The sequence below is a fragment of the Nanorana parkeri genome, unplaced genomic scaffold (genome assembly GCF_000935625.1).
Source record: "Nanorana parkeri isolate BGI_ZX_2015 unplaced genomic scaffold, ASM93562v1 scaffold1281, whole genome shotgun sequence".
In the NCBI taxonomy this organism is placed as follows: Eukaryota; Metazoa; Chordata; class Amphibia; order Anura; family Dicroglossidae; genus Nanorana; species Nanorana parkeri.
This window is the reverse complement of record NW_017307549.1, coordinates 446,073-464,053: the sequence shown is the minus strand read 5'-3', so window position 1 is coordinate 464,053 and position 17,981 is coordinate 446,073. Positions and strand designations below refer to the sequence as shown.

At 40.7% G+C, this 17,981-nt stretch overlaps 2 protein-coding genes across 3 annotated transcripts in view; one reads left to right on the top strand and one right to left on the bottom strand.

Annotated features, from left to right (window-relative positions):
• STK17A (serine/threonine kinase 17a) overlaps positions 1 to 8,438 on the top strand; it is a 40,400-nt gene extending 31,962 nt beyond the window's left edge. For both annotated transcript variants that reach the window (XM_018569061.1, XM_018569060.1), the window contains exons 5-8: positions 2,975 to 3,101; positions 4,754 to 4,802; positions 4,887 to 5,066; positions 7,597 to 8,438. In XM_018569061.1, the coding sequence (XP_018424563.1) occupies positions 2,975 to 3,101; positions 4,754 to 4,802; positions 4,887 to 5,066; positions 7,597 to 7,939 (699 nt within the window). In that variant the 3' untranslated portion in view covers positions 7,940 to 8,438. The remainder of the gene's footprint in view (positions 1 to 2,974; positions 3,102 to 4,753; positions 4,803 to 4,886; positions 5,067 to 7,596) is intronic.
• Positions 8,439 to 16,375: 7,937 nt separating this feature from the next.
• The window catches only part of LOC108797463 (cytochrome c oxidase assembly factor 1 homolog), a 7,498-nt gene continuing 5,892 nt past the window's right edge, over positions 16,376 to 17,981 (bottom strand). The window contains exons 3-4 of the mRNA XM_018569059.1: positions 17,597 to 17,673; positions 16,376 to 16,487 (exon numbers count right to left, since the gene is read on the bottom strand). Coding sequence (XP_018424561.1) covers positions 16,376 to 16,487; positions 17,597 to 17,673 — 189 coding nt within the window. The remainder of the gene's footprint in view (positions 16,488 to 17,596; positions 17,674 to 17,981) is intronic.

Sequence of the window (17,981 nt, the reverse complement as noted above, 5' to 3'; positions counted from 1 at the left end):
GTAGGCATAGCTAGATCCCCTGCATTTAAAAATGGGCACCCAAAAGGGAGTGAGGTGAAGTGGTGCACTATATCTATGTAGGCATACAGGTGAAACTCGAATAATTAGTAACTCGAATAATAAGTAATCTACTTTTTTGAGGTTGTGGATTTGGGGTTTTCATGAGCTGTAAGCCATAATCATCACAATTATGACAAATCACGGCTTGAATTATCTTGCTTTGCATGTAATGAATCTATCTCATATATTAGTTTCACCTTTTAAGTTGCATTAGTGAAATAAATGAACTTTGCACAATATTCTAATCGAGTTTCACCTGTAGATAAAGCGGACATTTCCACTTCACTTTCTGTTGTTGGTGGCCTGCTTACCTGGTTTAAAGTGAGAGGTTTTCTCATACAAGAAGCCACTGCAGGCTGCTTGTCTCATATACAGTGAGCCTGCTGCATCAGTGTCAGTAATCCGAAATTACTCATTTACGACTCATATTCAGAACACAGAATCCAGGAGATCCATTTTGTCACTCCCTCAGTGATGTGACAGTGCTTGAGCTTGCACTGTCATAGGGGAGGAAGTACTGGGTATTGTTGCCAGCTATGGAGGAGGAAGGAGCAGCTGGGGAGTGCAGGTAAAGTTAGTATAATGGGGTTGGAGGTGCCCTTTTGCAGAGGCACTGTTCCTTGATCTTGGTGGGCAGATGGTCAGAATTTAGAGGAGATGACATGACTAAACGCCTAGGCTTTGGGCCACATGACTCCTGAGGAGAAAACCTAGAAATGTGTTTTGTTCAGGAATGGTCGCTATTTACCGTAAGGCCCTGTTTGTCTATATAAAACATTTTGGTGTGTGTGCCTTTTGATCATGGTGAACCTTTTCGCATTGATGGCTTAAGTCCATGACCCAGAACAAGTATGCAGCAAAGGAAGTCACACTCTCTCTGATCTGCATATCTCTTTCACTTCTGTGATTTTAAAGCTTGCCGACTATGGTCAGATGGAAAAAGATGGAACAGATTCCTTCATCTACACTAAACTCTGTGGATGGAGGAATCTCCCACTGGGCCAAGCTTCAGTATCTTGCTAGTTGGCCCCGCTGGCTCTCAAAATATCTGATTGGATGCAGGCATTGTTCCGGTATTTTGAGAGCAGACTAGCAAGATACTGAAGCTTGGCCCAGTGGGAGATTCCTCCATGAACACAGTTTAGCGTAGATGAAGGAATCTGTTCCATCTTTTTCCATCTGACCATAGAAAACTGCAGATAATCTATAGGTGTTTGGCCCGCTTTAAGAAAGTGTTGGCATTGATAGATCAGTCCGGCATCTAGCATTTCCGGAAGGTGGTCTGCCATGGTAGCCCATGTTTCTCACATGACCAGTTTCTTTTAAGAGACTAAATTGGTAACATGCATTACAGATGAGCATGTGCTTATCTGTACATTTGTGGGATCGGATTTGTTAACTTTGAAAATAAAATTCAAACAACAGAGCAGATCCAGTTTGCTTAAAGAGGGGGACGAGCGCTTCTATAACTAATTCAGTGGCTGCAGAGCGTTTTCTAATGAGACAGGCAACTGCTGATCAGACAAATCCCTTTCAGACGGTTTAACCTGCGGCTGTGAAAAATCCGCATTAAATGAATTAATACTTTGTGCTGAACTGTTTGCTACTCGAGGAACATTTAACTGCGGACAATTCTGGCTAATGAACGTAACCAGTAGTGTTCTTGCCTGGTCCTTGCTTTCTTACTTTTGACCTGAATAGTATTCATGTTGAAGATAACTTTCTACTTGCGACCTTTCACTTGCAGGTAGAAGTATCCTTTGCCTAATTAACATGGCTGTAGCTTTTGATTTGCTAGATTTGTTTTTTATCTGGTTGTTTATCTTGGTTGCAAAAGTGATCTGCCAACGTATTGCATAAACATGTTTGATCAAATTCTTAAAGCTGTAGCGTACTCCTGTTCTTGTGTGCTATTATGAGCTGATCCAGAAAGCATGGAGTGGGAAAAGGACAGTGCACATGGCTCAAATTGTAATTTGGATCACATAATTAACTATTAAATCTAATAGCCCGTGCCTTAGGCTGGCTGTACACTGGCCGTTTTTTCCCCCCCTCGTTCAGTCCCTCTCAAACGACCCTTCCTTCCGCACAGGCTGCATTGAGGAAGATCTGCCCCCTGCAGCTATTTGGCTCCATTCACTATTCAGCCTACTGCGGCAACAAAATTTGGGGGTACAACAGGGCCACAGACTGACCTGAGTCAGCAGGACCAGTACATTCCCAGCTTTAGTCTCCCTTTTTTAATTGGCATCCGCAGTGTACTCTTTATCTGGCTCCTCTCCGAGTCCCCCCATGCAGTTTAGGTTATCTTGTCTGATCAGCTAGGGTTGCCTCCTCAAACCATAGACACACACACTGTCATCAAATCCGAGCAAAATTTGCCGACTTTTATATTATGTATGTAGGTGTCTATAAACTCTTCAATCTTATCAAAATGCTTAGTCGCATATACAGCAGACACTTTGTGAGTCTGGTTGCTGTTAATTGTGGCTGAGTAAGCAATTCAAGTTTTGACAATGTTGTAATTGCTAGGGTGTAGTTGCAGGAGAACACGACAGCTCAGCTTGCAAATTAACCTTGGATCCGCTCAGAACAGTATGTACTTGAGAGTATAGGTCTACGTTCTTCCTGAAAAGTAAGATCCAATTCAGAGAAATGCCTTACATCAGAAAGCACATTGAAAACATTGCACGTTATGGGCATGGGTACCCACCATGTTGATGAAGGTCCCGCTTCATTCACACGGGGCATTTAGCTGCGTTCTTGGATTCCTGCGGCAAGAACCTTGCAGATGGTAATGGTAGTTACTTTGTAACCTCAATAAGTACAGTGCTGCACATTGGCCAATACTTGCCTATATCTCTAAATGAGATGGATTTAAAGAGCATAGATTTTAATAATTCTTTTTTTACAGCCACAAAACATTCTGTTGACCAGTGACAGTCCTCTAGGAGACATAAAAATAGTGGATTTTGGGCTGTCCAGAGTAGTGAATAACAACGAGGAACTGAGAGAAATTATGGGGACACCAGAATATGTTGGTAAGTATCTATTACAATGTTAACAACTTTTATTCTGCAACACTTTAAACTGGCTGTAAATAACCTTTTTTAATAATATGGCTTTTGCCGCAGTGGTTATGTTAATGGTGTTTGAAAAAATAGTTTTGTCCATCAGGTTTACGGTTCATATTAAAGCAGTCCAGGAGGCCTGTGTAGCACAGTCTGATTGCTGTGTTGTATGTGCTGTGTATAAATGCTGCTGGTAGCTCATTGAGGAGTGCCGTCTGTGGCCCTGACATGGATGGCTGTGTATGAATCCTGCTGGTAGTTCACGGAGGAGTACTGTCTGTGCACCTGACATGTACTGTGCATAAATGCTGCTGGTAGTTCATGTCAGGTCCCACAAACAGCACTCCTCCGTGATCTCCCAGCAACATTTATACACAGTACATGTCGGGTCCACAGACAGCGCTCCTCATTGAGCAACACTGCAGTATTCATACACAGACACATGTCAGGTCCACGGACAGCACTCCTCCGTGAACGTCTGTGTATGAATCCTGCTGTGTTGCTCACTGAGAAGCGCTGTCTGTGGACCTGACATGTACTGTGTATGAATGCTGCTTGTAGTTCATTGAGGAGTGCTGTCTGTTACCCTGGAAAGCAGAAATCACCAGCACTCAGTAAATATCTTTGATGTCCATTTAATCGGATCAATTGTCATATACAAAATATCGACGTTTCAGGACCGCACAGGATCCCTTCATCAGGGCGACAATGTAACAAGGTTGTTACAGGATCCCTTCATCAGGGCGACAATGTAACAAGGTTGTTACAGGATCCCTTCATCAGGGCGACAATGTAACAAGGTTGTTACAGGATCCCTTCATCAGGGCGACAATGTAACAAGGTTGTTACAGGATCCCTTCATCAGGGCGACCAATGTAACAAGGTTGTTACAGGATCCCTTCATCAGGGCGACAATGTAACAAGGTTGTTACAGGATCCCTTCATCAGGGTGACAATGTAACAAGGTTGTTACAGGATCCCTTCATCAGGGTGACAATGTAACAAGGTTGTTACAGGATCCCTTCATCAGGGTGACAATTTAACAAGGTTGTTACATTTTCGCCCTGATGAAGGGATCCTGTGCAGTCCCAAAACGTTGCTATTTTGTACATGACGATTGGTCCGATTAAATGGACATCAAAGATATTTTACTGAGTGCTGGTGATTTCTGCTTTCCACTGTTTGCTGCACGGTCCCATCCGTGATTGTCACTGCGAGCACCACTACAAGTACTTGGGCCGGGAGTGCAGAGGGACTTACTATTTTCTGTCTGTTAGCCTGGCATGGCCGGCTATGTATGAATCCTGCTCGTAGCTCACGGAGTGCTGTCTGTGGCCCTGGCATGGCCGGCTATGTATGAATCCTGCTCGTAGCTCACGGAGTGCTGTCTGTGGCCCTGGCATGGCCGGCTATGTATGAATCCTGCTCGTAGCTCACGGAGTGCTGTCTGTGGCCCTGGCATGGCCGGCTATGTATGAATCCTGCTGGCAGGGTATAGTAAGCAGCAATATTGTACTTGGTTGCTTTGATTTTATAAACCCCCCTCGGTATTCATATGCGATTTCCTTATGCTGTAAACTAGAAAAAAACCTATATATTTTTTGTCTTTTCCTTTGTTTTAGCCCCTGAAATCCTGAGTTATGAACCAATCTTCACAGCTACTGATATGTGGTGAGTCCAAATACTTGATGTACATAGACATTGTTGTGTGGTGATTATGCTATAAAACCAATAACGTCATTGTTTTTATTCCAGGAGTATTGGGGTACTGGCTTATGTCATGCTCACGGGCACCTCTCCTTTCCTGGGAGACGACAAGCAGCACACATTCTTAAACATTTCCCAGCTGAATGTCAGTTACACAGACGGGGACTTTGAAGGGATATCGGAGCTGGCTATTGATTTTATCAAAGCACTTTTAGTGAAGGAGCCAGAGTAAGTACTTGTCCATTCATCCCCCTGTACACATCTATTTCCTCAGTTTATCTGCTGCTTCCTGTGTGTCTGCATCCATCTCTCCCTTCCTCCTTCCACCGGAACTGCTGACTGCACATTGTTTACTATATGAATAATTGCTTATGGTGCACCTTTCAGACTAGCTTGTCTGGATGTTGGTTCCTGAAAGCATCAGTATGTCATATCTGTTGTGGAAAGTGAATTCTACACCTTGGCTGATTCTTCGATTTATCTCACTTGTTTTCTGTTTTAATAATACAGCATTTCATACAATTAATAGAGCATGACCAGGTCTCAGTCCCAAAATGGGACCACTTAAGACGAAAAGTATGTTTTTCTTAAGCCGTTTTTTAGAATGTACTACAAACTCTCTAAAGCAGAGAACATCTGAAATAAAACAATAGTCCCAATTTTTAATGCAACACAATATTTGTATTCCTGTTGACACTAAATTACACTAATTCTAGTGTACACAGACACAAAATATTAAAGAAGATTTAAAAAGACTGCCCCGTTAATAAAAACTAGATGTTAGGCCTCAAAATTGCGACATGGCAAAATTTTATAGCCAAAATTGCAAATAGGGGGGCATATTAAAAACATTAACTGTCAAGCATCACCCTAGAATTGTCCGCCTAGTGTTGTGCAATCTTTTTAAGAACGTACATGTGTCCTAGGTATGAGGATGGGGGTAAAAAAGAAAAAAAATAGTTTTTACTTGCAAATGGTATCGCAGTGACCCTCACAAGTCCCTTATGTGATTTATTTCAGAAAATAAATATGTTTACAGCTTTAAACCTGGAAGTGCTCAGAGCTGTGCACTATTGGGTTCATTGCTCATAGAGATTGAAGAACCAGGGCACCACTTCCAGTAGGTGCAGAGGGGATGGCTTCTATGAGAGTGCAGAGCTGGCTGTAAAGTATGTGGCTACAAAGTTTGTCCTCTTCTCCCACTGTAGTTCTGGCGGTGGCAGTACAAATATTAAAGCCTGTTGGCACTTGAAGAGTACATAAAATGCTTTAATTGCATAGTGCGTTCAACAAAATGCATTAAATTATGCAACTGTGGCGTGGTTGACTTTGAATGTGGTAATACTTTTCTTAAGGCACTTTTCATCACATCAGAAGCTGCTTCAAACCAGCATCCAGCTATAATTATGACTTTGCTACACATCGCTATTACCCAAGCCAGATAGCTTAATGGTTTTGAGATGCCATCCTTAACATGCATGCACACTGTGGTCATTAAGAAACACAGAGGCACAATTGCTGTAGAGTCTCATGTTTTGAAAAGTGTGATAGCAATTTCTTGTTGCCTATAGTAATCGCGCAGCATCTAACTCACTTCTGTAATGTAATGATTGTTTACACGCTATGGGCAACAGAAGTGAATGGTCAGTTTGTTTTAGCCTACTACAAGCAAACATATTCAGACTTCATGGTGCCATTACTGAGATTATAGCCACATTGTTTGCATAATCAACCACGAACAAGTCATTTGGAACGTCACTATTTTAATATTCGCAAATGCCAACCAAATATTTGTTGCATATAAAATGTTTTTTTTTCTATCTTTTTGTTTTTTCCCCACTGCATGTCTTTTTCAATGCTTTAGTATGGTCTGTATTCCTAAAATATATACGCTTTGTGTTTTACATGCATTCCCTGGTTTATATGGTGTATCATTTGTATCAAAAACATAAAGCTCACCATCTATGTTACAATTTTCCTTAGATTTACCAAAAATATGTTGTATATGGACCTATCTTACCGTCCAAGCAGATGGGCCCTTGCACTACATACTTGTTGGTAGATCTAATGGAGCTTGGTCAACGCCGAAATGTCACACGGCATTGTTCCTTGCAGTGTTTCTTTTTGACAGTGAGATGGGAAATGGCTGTCTGACCGACTATATCCTAAGAAATGTGTAAAACGCATTCATAAATACTTACATTAATTCCCGTTCTGGAGATGGTCACTGTGGTGCCCTGCCCAGCACTACACAGGCTTTGCACAAAAAAAGTCCTAGCCATATTGTGCCTACTGTACATGCTTATCTTTGTATAGGGAATTCCTTCTTTTGGGGCTGCCATTATTACAGCCCCAGTCACAGCAATCGATGGAGAGAGCGGCTTGAATGCTCTGGAGGCGGCTGGGTATTTTATGAGCAAAGACTCTGCAGCACCAGGAAGGGCTGCCCAGCGGTGAACTCTGGAACAGGGCTGAAGTATTTACTTTTGTGACTTACACAGGGATAGGGGAAGTTATATATGTATATATGTATATGTGTATATGTGTTCAACTTCACTTGGTTATTTTAAGAATGTTTTTCATTTTGGATGGTGTAGAACTGTTTGCGTGTGTGTAATAAGTAAACTGATAAATGATTGAAGTACTTATGGGTGTGTTCATGGTGGCCATAACCTAAAACCCATTAGACTTGCTTGGTGGGTTCTTAATTTGATAAGGGACCATGTTCTAAATGTTTGCTTTCCTTTTTGTTGGGCAGAGGTCGGGCAAGTGCAGAGGAATGTCTCCAGCATCCATGGCTAGCTGAAGGTGATCTCCCGGATCCTTATGCTAGTGCTATGAATTCTGTACAGGACAGCAGCCAAGCAGTACAATCGGAGGAGGAGGAGCTGAAAGCGGAAAGTTCCCTGGAAACCAGTCCAGGTCAGGAAGACTCGGAAGAACAGACTGTGACCGAGGAGTTGATATTAATGGCTTCTTACACATTGGGACAGTGCAGACAGACTGAAATAGAAAAACAATCTGAATCTAAAGCCATTACGAAGAGATTTAAGTTTGAAGAGCCAATGTTGCAAGAGATCCCTGGAGATTTTATCTACTGAGCTCTGGCACTTGGAACTGTGACTTCTAGAGCTCGGAAGTGTTTTCTTCTTAGTTATTGAGCTTCTTGATTGACCAGAAGTTTAAGTCAGCCTGCTGACTACTGGTTACCATGGCAAGACGAATTTGATTCAACAGGGCCATGTTCAATCTCAGATTAAGCAAGATCTGTCTATTTTGAGTATTTTTTTTTTATTTTATTTTTTCTGGTTTGTGCCTAAACACCACCATATTCTCCAATACACGGATTCCTTGACATGGCAGCATATCGGCTCCTGCGGTCCATTCTAAGATGTGGTTAGAGCAATACTGGAAAAGACTTTTTTTTTTTTTTTTTCTACAAACATTTTTGTTGGAATAAATATATTTTAATAAAAAGAAAGTAAATGTAAAATTGAAAAAGCTTTGGGCAGTATGTGCCTGCAACCTGAAGCTTGTAAGAAAGGTCTTAAGTAGCTTATCAGCTAATTTGCATACATATAGATGAACGTATGGTACTTCCGAAAAAGACAAGGGCTAGATACAAATGAATGTGTTACAGATCAGATTGTACTTTTTTGTTTGTTCAGGAGAAGACGAGAATAAAAACCAGGGCTATAAATACCATACGGAAATAGTCATTTAGTAGAGGTGAATTCGCTGTATACGTAAATGGTAGTGACTGGGGATCAGATGTGGTCTACACAACATTCCCATTGTGAAGGAAGCTCAGAAGAGATCAGTGTTCTCTATTAACATGTTGCTGTAGCCCGGGGCTGGACAAACCCCAGGAGCTAGGTCGCCAATATTCCTACAAAATTACAGCTGGCGCCTAACTTTTGAGGTTTTCTCTAGTTGTCAATGGAACTGACTCCTGGATTTCCAGATGAATTTGTCCACCCCTGTTGTAGCCAATAGACATGCAGTAGAAGCAACTTGTGACACCGTTCCCAAACACCAGCATCGCAGCTTGGGTGTGAAATGAGGCAAGAAGGGTCTGGAAAACATCCCATTCAGATGAAGCAAATTGTTTCTTGCAGAATGTCTTTGTTAAAAATCTTTAGCAACTCGCTGAACACAATAACATTTCAGTGTATCTTTGCACATTCATTGCCAAATGATCAGGTGCCAAAATGTGTTGTAACCACTTAATCTCATCAGAACAATAGATGCATCTTTTCTTCTCCAAGTAAGAGTGAAACTTTGAATTTCCTTATCCCGAGTATCAGAGTAACACAACAATAACATGCAAAGCCTAGGCTGCCGCTAGTCACCACAAAGTGGGTTTCCACTGTCTGGGGGTGCTGTCTATTGGTAGTTCTAGAAACGTTGGGGAGCTGTCTGCAGTGGATAGTGACGCAAGCTAACATGGCGTGCTACATAGACATCAATACTTTCACTTCCTTAGATCTGTTGCTTTTCTGTTTCCGATAGATGGGAGCAGCCATGTGAATGGGGAATTCAATTTGCACTATTTTGTATTATCTTGTGTAGTAGGAATCTTAATATTATTCTGGCAGTTACTGTACTCTTCTTTCTTTAAGCTAGAGATGAGACTTTATATGTCAGTCAATCTGAACTAAAGCTGATTGTTCAAGTCCTTCTTGGATTGAGTACTTCAGTTAATGGTCACTGAGTTCACGAAGTGTCGCATAATGCTGCTTTTGTGTAATCTGCAGCATTGGACAGGTCGTGTTTGCACTGCATGAGATTTATAGCTAGCGTGTTGTGCAAAGATTTCTAAGTAAACGAAAACAGTTCTGTGGAATATGTTGCCTGTAAGATGCCTGCAGACTTCCTGAAAATAGATTGCGATCTCTTGTGGGTTTAACGAAACCTGTTTCTTTATAAACTTGTAGCGGTACGGCCCTATTGTAATCATCACTGTTAAAAAGGCAGTTCCAGGCCCCGTGTCATTGGTAATGGCATCTGATGTACTGTGTATGGCCTAGAACATCACATTGCATGTTCTTTGATACCAGCAATGTAATCGTATACGGTTTACTGCAAGGCTAGCTCTACATGGGTGTTCTGCTCCTGACCAGTTTCATGGCTTTGCCTTTTATTTGCAGCCTAATGAAGTGATATCTGATTACATTGTTCACTAAATTTTCCCATGCTGGTCTTGTTCGTCTCCATTCACACGTGATCATTTTTAGGCAATCCCATTGCAGTCTTTGGGGCCTATATTGTGTGATTCTTCACGGGAAAAAGCTCATTCACCTTTTTGAGCTACAGGGGACACCGTGCTCAGGTGTGAATGGGCACCATTGAAACTAATGGGATTCTTTATGTTGAGTGTGAGAGTGCTTTTAAAAAGTCAACCCCTTCTCTGTAAAATACATAATCCTGCTTTACATAGTCTGGTAAGCCCAAGCCGGGAGAGTGCAGTATAGACTGTGGCACCAGTTTTTGAGATCCAGTCCCTAATCTTTGAGCTGCGTGACGCTGTACTGTGTCCATAGAAAGTAATTGCCCTACTCTTTGCATGCAGGCAGTTCCGAGTAGTCACAATTGTTTCCCCTATGCATAGTGCAGTGCTGCATGGTTTGGCATACGGACTGCACTAGGATGGAGAAAAAGCTGGAGCTCGTATAGTACGGTCTAGTCCTTGGAATATGTGAGGTAGGATCATTCTGTTTCAATAGCGGCGTGAGTCGGGGGGGGGGGTGTGATCAAATGACTGGTACAAGTACACTTACATTTTAATGGTGGTACTATAGCCTCTGCAGTCAGCGTACAAATTGCACTCAACTTGGACTTCAGCATTCTCTTTCTATAAAGCGACCTCTGTGCTGTGGTTAGTGTAGTGCGGCACGTTTCGACATACAAGGCTCGTGTGAAGTAGCGGAACACCGAGGAGTAGCTTTCCATACAAAGCACGGGCATGTCTGCAGAGTCATATGCAGTATGTTGAAGTCGTGCCATTGTTTCTGTTTGGTTTTGCTTTATTAGGGGAAATGCTCTTAATGTCTTCCAACAGCAAATTTAGGGTGAAGGAGAAAGGTCGCTACGTGAATCCAAGACCTGGAGCAAGCAGCCATGCTGTAATTCATGGACTGTACCAGTTACTAGGCTTTTATCAGGGCAGTAATGTCACTCGGTGTGCTTGAAACTGTTCTACTTTGCTTAGCTAATGAGGAGAAATCACTTTTCAGGAATCCCTAATCCATATAGAAGGGGGTAAACACCAAAAAACTTGCACATTGGAGTTAGCACAACTTTACACAATCACTTTTGCAAAGAAACATTTTTCCTGAGCTTAGTGAATGAGGTGAAGATGTGCTGACCTCAACCATCCAGTCATATGCGAGCAAACATCCTTTTACTGTCTATTTTCTTAGGAAAGTGAATGATCGCTGTTTCACCTCATCACTAAGCAAAGTGTAAATTCAGTTTGATCCGTTCAGCTACACTGAATCTGAATAGGTTTATTGGCATGGCTGGCAGGCAGACCTGAGGAAGGGAATGGCTGCTTCCATCTAAAGCATGTTTTGTCTCATTTAAGATTCCTATAGAGGACAAATGTCTGTATTTGCAATGAAAGCAGACTGTTTGTTTTTAGTGAGCATTCTTTAGTGTTTCATGGTACTCCACTAGGGTCCTCATTATCTTAGAACAGTCCCAACCTTTATTATGGTGCACCAAACTCTTCAAGGAGCTGCTGTGGGTTACAACATTTCTATCTGCAATGTCATTATGCAAACCCCCATATGTTGCCATGCATTATGTCCTTAATAAACCATACGTAGAGAAGTTCTTACCATTCCCCGTGCTGAATGAAGGAACAAAAGTCGTATTCTAAATTACAAAGTACTGCAATGGTGTCGCTGTAAAATTTCTTGCCTGATGCCCTTTTTTTTTTTCCCTTTGCTTGTCAAGCATTGAGAGCACTTAAGCTTTTTGTAGTACATTCCATTACCATGAATGAAGCAATAATTCTAAAAAGGACAATCTTATCTTCTATAAACATACTTGCTTGGATACTAGATGCCTGCTGACAAATTCATTTTATTATTTTGCTGTTGTACATTTTCCCCAAACCCTAAGGTTTGTACGCCGGAAACATTCCATCATTTGTATTCCCTTTCTGCTGAAACAGATGCCCATGTACCATATTGGGTCCCACAATGCTACCATACGCTATGTGCCTGCTCATACCTATGTTTTCATGTTCTGTCCTTCCTCTATGAATGTCAAGTGTCTTCACGTCTCCTATACTTAAACAAATCTACAGACTTGAACAATAATACACTGCAACCTGTGTACCTAACCTACCGATTATTAACACATTTGTTTTTTTGAAGCAGAACTCCAGCAAAACCTCTAAATAGCAGATAAAACACATCACATATTTGTATTTAATCTGCCTAATGTATTTTGGAGTTGTGTGATTTACACATCCCAGCCCCCCTATTGTCAAAGGTGACATCGATGTCGGGGCCTACAGCTCTTTAGCTTCTGGAGTCACCTGCACTGGAGACTGCGAACATCACCGTGTTAATATGTGCTCCATGACACCCCACTAGCTCCCAGCGCCTGTTCAATGGGGTTTACTGAACTGTACAGTACTAACATGCGGTTTCCTTATGTCGGCATTCCTACTAATCCTTAATGATGGTGTGCCGAGTATTATGGCCATGTTCTGGTAATTGATTTCATCAGTATTTAAAATGCATTCGTTTGAAAGATTACTTAACTGACCTTCCTTTTTGTTTTACCCCATTTGCCTGGAGTTTTGCTTTAAAGTACTGAATTTGTTTTATTTAACTCCTTGTTTATGGAGCTTCAGCCACATTTTTCCCACCCTTTTCAGTTTCTCAAGTTAAATTTGAATATGGAGTTACTTGTTTAAAGTGACTCTGCCAACTATTAAAGAAAACTAAAAACGTGGCCACCGCACAAAGAAAAGCATCAATAAAGCACCAAACTCTATTGTCTTTCAGAGAGCATTTTGCTGACGAGTCTTTGGCATCAGAACACTTCTGGGAGTGTCGGACACCTGGTCCCCCCACTGAGCTCTGTGGTTTTAGCCACTGGCCACCAGTCATGTTGCAGGGGCCAGCATAAAGAACCACAGCACATGGCAAGGGATCGGGGATCCAACATAAAATGTTCTGATATCTCAGAGTGCGGTATTGTGGGTGGTGGGACAGGCAAGTATTAATGCTTTTCATTTGTAGGTATTAAGGAGGCCAGCTTGCAGAGTTGTGTTCAGTTACAATGCCAATATTTCATTCATTTGGCTGCTTTTGAGATGTCTAATGTTCAGATTTTATGTTTTTTTTTTTTGTTTGTTTTTTTTTTGTCGTGCCTTTTTGTACAGTGATTTTAAATAAATCCGGAGCCTTTTTGTATAGTACTATTAAAGTTTGTAAGTTATAAACGGCCTGTTATAAAAGCTGTATACTCTTTATTACTGAAAAAAATAAGATGTGTTTCTACTGATGTATTTTTTTTTTTTAATGCAGGAAAAGCCAATAATGCAGTTCTGAAGCTGTTTATAATAAAGATATTTTCCACTCCAGTTGTGGATGTTTTTGATTCTGTTATTGACAAAAATATATCGCCTGTCGCATAATACTCATGTCAGATATTGATTCTTCAACTGAGTGTGACCTTGTATTGGCCCATGGATCAACCTTCAAATACCCCACTAAGCTGACGATCTGTGGTATTTATGCCGAGGATCCTGTCATCTGACATGTCTGCAGACATGGAAAGGTCCTGTGTGACACCAGCCTTTAAAGCAACCTGTCAGTATAAGTAACGTTTTCCAGAACCGGTATCTTTTGATGGCACAGGAGTGATGAGAATGCAAAAGGTTTAAGGTTAGAGTTACAAAGAGTGTTTAGTTTCTTCCCAAAAACCTTTTTATACAATAGGATAAGATTATGGGAACGGCTGTAGTGGACTTTGTGAAAATGCGTGCTCCATTGTGGTCCTCATTGTTCATCATATAAAGGGCTATTGTAAACTCCAAACATGAACTTCTTTTCCTTTGGTCCCCGTAGGTAAGGTTAAATATACCATCAATAGTGTTTTATTTGTTTGAGAAGTGCGAAAACATGATTTGCCACTTTCAACTTGTTCTTGAAGTGTAGGCACCAGGGCCTTTTATTCTTGCTTCACTACTGGGAAGTCGGTGACCTGGAATGTGTGCGTATCGGGTGTTGGGACAGCTCACATGGACATGCTTGATGTAGGGCAACTACTCCAAAGTATTTGAAGTCTATCTAAACCTAAAAAATCTTTAATATACTGCAGATTACCAGTCGCCCAACTTTATCAGGACAACAGAAAAAGGACAGCTCTACAGAAACTTCCTCTATAATGGAGGGGCGAAGTTCTGTAGTCCTTTATGTTCTGTTTAGGGGTGTGGTGTCTATTTTCATTGGTGGCTCAACACAAATTTTGTATAATAATTGGGAACAGTGTAACTGATAAAAATTTCAGCACAGGAAGTTATCGGGTGTCAAGATTTTCTGGCACGTTTATTCCAATTCTGACAGCTTTCTTTTAAAACTGAACTCCAGGAAAAATGATCATCTATACACCATACTGGGTGTGTATATTTTCGTTAAAAAAAAGTTTGTGTGTAGGGCCGTTGCAAAGTGTTAAAAAATAAAAACAATCTCACCCTGCAGGAAGCCAGCTCCTACACATACCAGTCTTCTGGGCACTGTGGGGAGTGAGAGATGCGGCTCAAGCAGTGAAGTACTCCAGTCACATCTCTGCCCAGCCTCACTACTCGCCCATTTATCAAATGTGTTGTTTTTTTTCCCCTCCAAAGAATACAGGGTGTTCTGTGATTGGAGTAGGAGAGGTGCCTCATCCCCACCTCCTGCTCCAATAACAAAACTTGCAAAAATAAATACAAGGCATTTTGTGACTGGGAAAGTAGTGAGGAGGGGTGGAGATGCGACTAAGGCACTTACCCGCTCAAGTCGCATCCCTCATTTCTTGCAGTGCACGGAAGGCCATTGTTGTGTTGCAAGGTAAGATATTCAGACTTTACAGCCGCCCTCCGAACAGAATATGCTGCTTTTTAATCATTTACACATTTGGTGTGTAAATGATCATTTTTCCTGGGGATTGGCTTTAAGAAGTTTCATCTCGCTGCAGTCCTGTCTTTGAAGACCTACTGGAGGGTGAAAACCACTGTGCCATATCCCCTTTAAATGGCTCTCCATGAAGAGATCTGGAAAACATGACCTGTTGGTGGTTCTAAAGGGCAGGTTTGTCCTTTTGAGGTTTGCCCACCTTTTTAACATGTTTAAGACAGTTCCTCAAAAACTGCGTCTTCAAAATTGTGTACTCTACCCCCTCTCTGCTTATTACCAAGTAGTCAACTCCCATAATCTTCTGCAATCTTCCCTACTGTATCTAGTGTTCTTTCACCGCTGATTTTAAACTTGGCTTTTCTTGAGCGTCAAGTTTTTATTGGGTCTATAATGTGTGACCATTTTATGGCACTAGTCAACATTTTAATATGAGTTGAAGCACTGTGGTCAGGGCCACATACAGTAGCAGAGCTTTCCGTGTATTGCTAGAACATATGGCACCTAAATAAAGTGTCAGATATACGTTCTTATATTGATATTATATTACAGGTAATGTACAAACAGAACAGTGTAAATTAAATATCTAAAGCTTCCTTGCCACATCTATCATCCATGGTCAACATCTACTTCTTGAACTAAGATTCTGGCTCTGAGGATGATCCCATCATGTAAAATCTGGTGTCTATGTAGTAGCCTATAAGTCACTTTCTGTGCAGACTGTATGTTTCCTACCAATCTATTGCCCTGCTGCTGACTGCCCTTTGACAGTCACTTGTACAGTCAGGGTGATTAATGGGAGAGGAGTACTGTATGAGTAAATGCTTTCTGAAATGGACAGATGTTGTCATTTTCCCAGGCTGCAACTCTCCAACTTGGTCATAGTCACATGACTACGGCAGGACTGCTTTCTAAATGTAAAGGTACCAGTATTTCAGTTTCTGTACATTGTGTAATGTCGGAGTTATTCATGCAGACCTATAACGTTACTGGTAATGCTTTGATTGTTACACATCCTACAGGTGTCGGATACAGTCATGAAGAATATGGACACTACAGGTATCCATTTCAGTCGGATTTCCAGTTTGGAAACGAAAGTTGTTTTTAAGCATTCTCCCCACCAATATGTCTGCTGGTAAAGATATAGTCCAGGGTGATGTTACAAACATGGAACAGGTTTATATCATGTTTTGAAATGTTTAAAAGATGAATCATAAATAAAATGAATATCAATCTTATTAAATACACTTCTTTAAAAAACTATTTGTAACAGACCGTGCACTCTTTTTTTTTTTTTTTTTTTTTTTAGTTTTATTGACACACAACATGAGCTCAAAGGAGCATTTACAGAACAGTATTATACAAGTATTGCAATGTATTTACTATTTTTATAACATTTCAAAAGGCATCAGGGCTTGTTTCTATCTGATCTGCATCAGGTATATTGGAATGGAAAATTGGGATGTTTTGTCCATTCTTCAATTCTAGAACGACTTCCTGGAGACTCCACCTATAAATTAAAAAATAAATAAATATATATTTAGGTATACAGTAATACCTTGGTTTACAAGTAACTTGGTTTGAGAGTGTTTTGCAAGACAAGCAAACATTTCTGAAAAATGTTGCCTTGATATACAAGCAATGTCTTGCAATAAGAGCAAAATTTTGTAGAAAAGCACCACCCGAATAAGGCTGTAGCAGTGCGAGCGATGAGTCTGTTTAAGGACAATGCAATGTCCCATTGGATAGATTCCTTGTTAAGGTTTCACGAAATGAAAAAGATTCCATTGAGTCAAGAGATAACAGTGATTCCGTTAGTGATAGTGAAAGTCGTCCTACCCAAAAATCCTCCTCTCTCTTGTCCCCCTCACACCAGCCACGAAGGTACCGGTACTTGGTTTATTTTTCGTTATATTTTGTACAGTATTATATTACAGTACTGTATTGTAATCATTTTATATGAATATTTTTAGGTTGCGGAACGAATCATCTGAATTTCCATTATTTCCTATGGGGAAATTCGCTTTGATATACAAGCTCTTTGGATTACAAGCATGCTTCCGGAACGAATTATGCTCGTAAACCAAGGTATTACTGTACTTGTGCTACATTTATGTCCATTTGCACACAGTGGCTGGAACAGTATGCAATTGTCAAATGAGGACAATATGATCTCTACTTATTCATACTGTCAGGAACTCTAACCACACCAAACATGGGTCGGGAAATCATTTGATTTTTGTGGTCTGTGTTCCTGGCTCTCTTAATGATGACAGACTGTGTGAGACTTCACTTACATGCAGTTGGGAATGAGCATTATTAATAAATAAATATTGCTCCCAGCTAGTGGCTGGTTTCAATCTTGACAATTAGACACAGAAGCATGTTGTCACATAGGGATTATTCAGGCTCTGGATTCACATAGTGAAGGTCATAGGCAAGCCTGTTTGCCACACACATATTTTAGGTCAACCTTAATTATATTTCTTATTTGCGCAGATTATTGTTTCCCAGCCTACCCCATTTTCTCTCTTTTTGTGTATTCCCAGTTACAACAATAACACAAAACAATTTAGGATGTTAGGGGCACAAACACATTTCCTATACAGAAACACCCACCTTTGATTTAGATGGTCTCGTACAGCTGAAGTACACAGATTGCCAGTAAGAAGGGATCCAGACACTGGTATCTTGATCTTCAAACAAAAGTGTTTTAAACAAATGTTATATAGAGGACTCAGATTTTTTCATTCCCATGATATATGTTAGCATTCTCATAGCTTGATTTAAGGAGATGACTAACAGACAATTAGAATTGTGTATGTGCTGACGGTGACTCGCAAGAAAAGTATGGTCCATCGTAATGGTCTAATTTATTTTTGAAGGCATTAGCTTAGCCTTCCTCGGTTCGAAAGGACTTCAGTTATATATAAACAATATACTACATTTTTTATTTTATTGAAATGTTATATATATATATATATATATAATTTTTTTTGTGGGG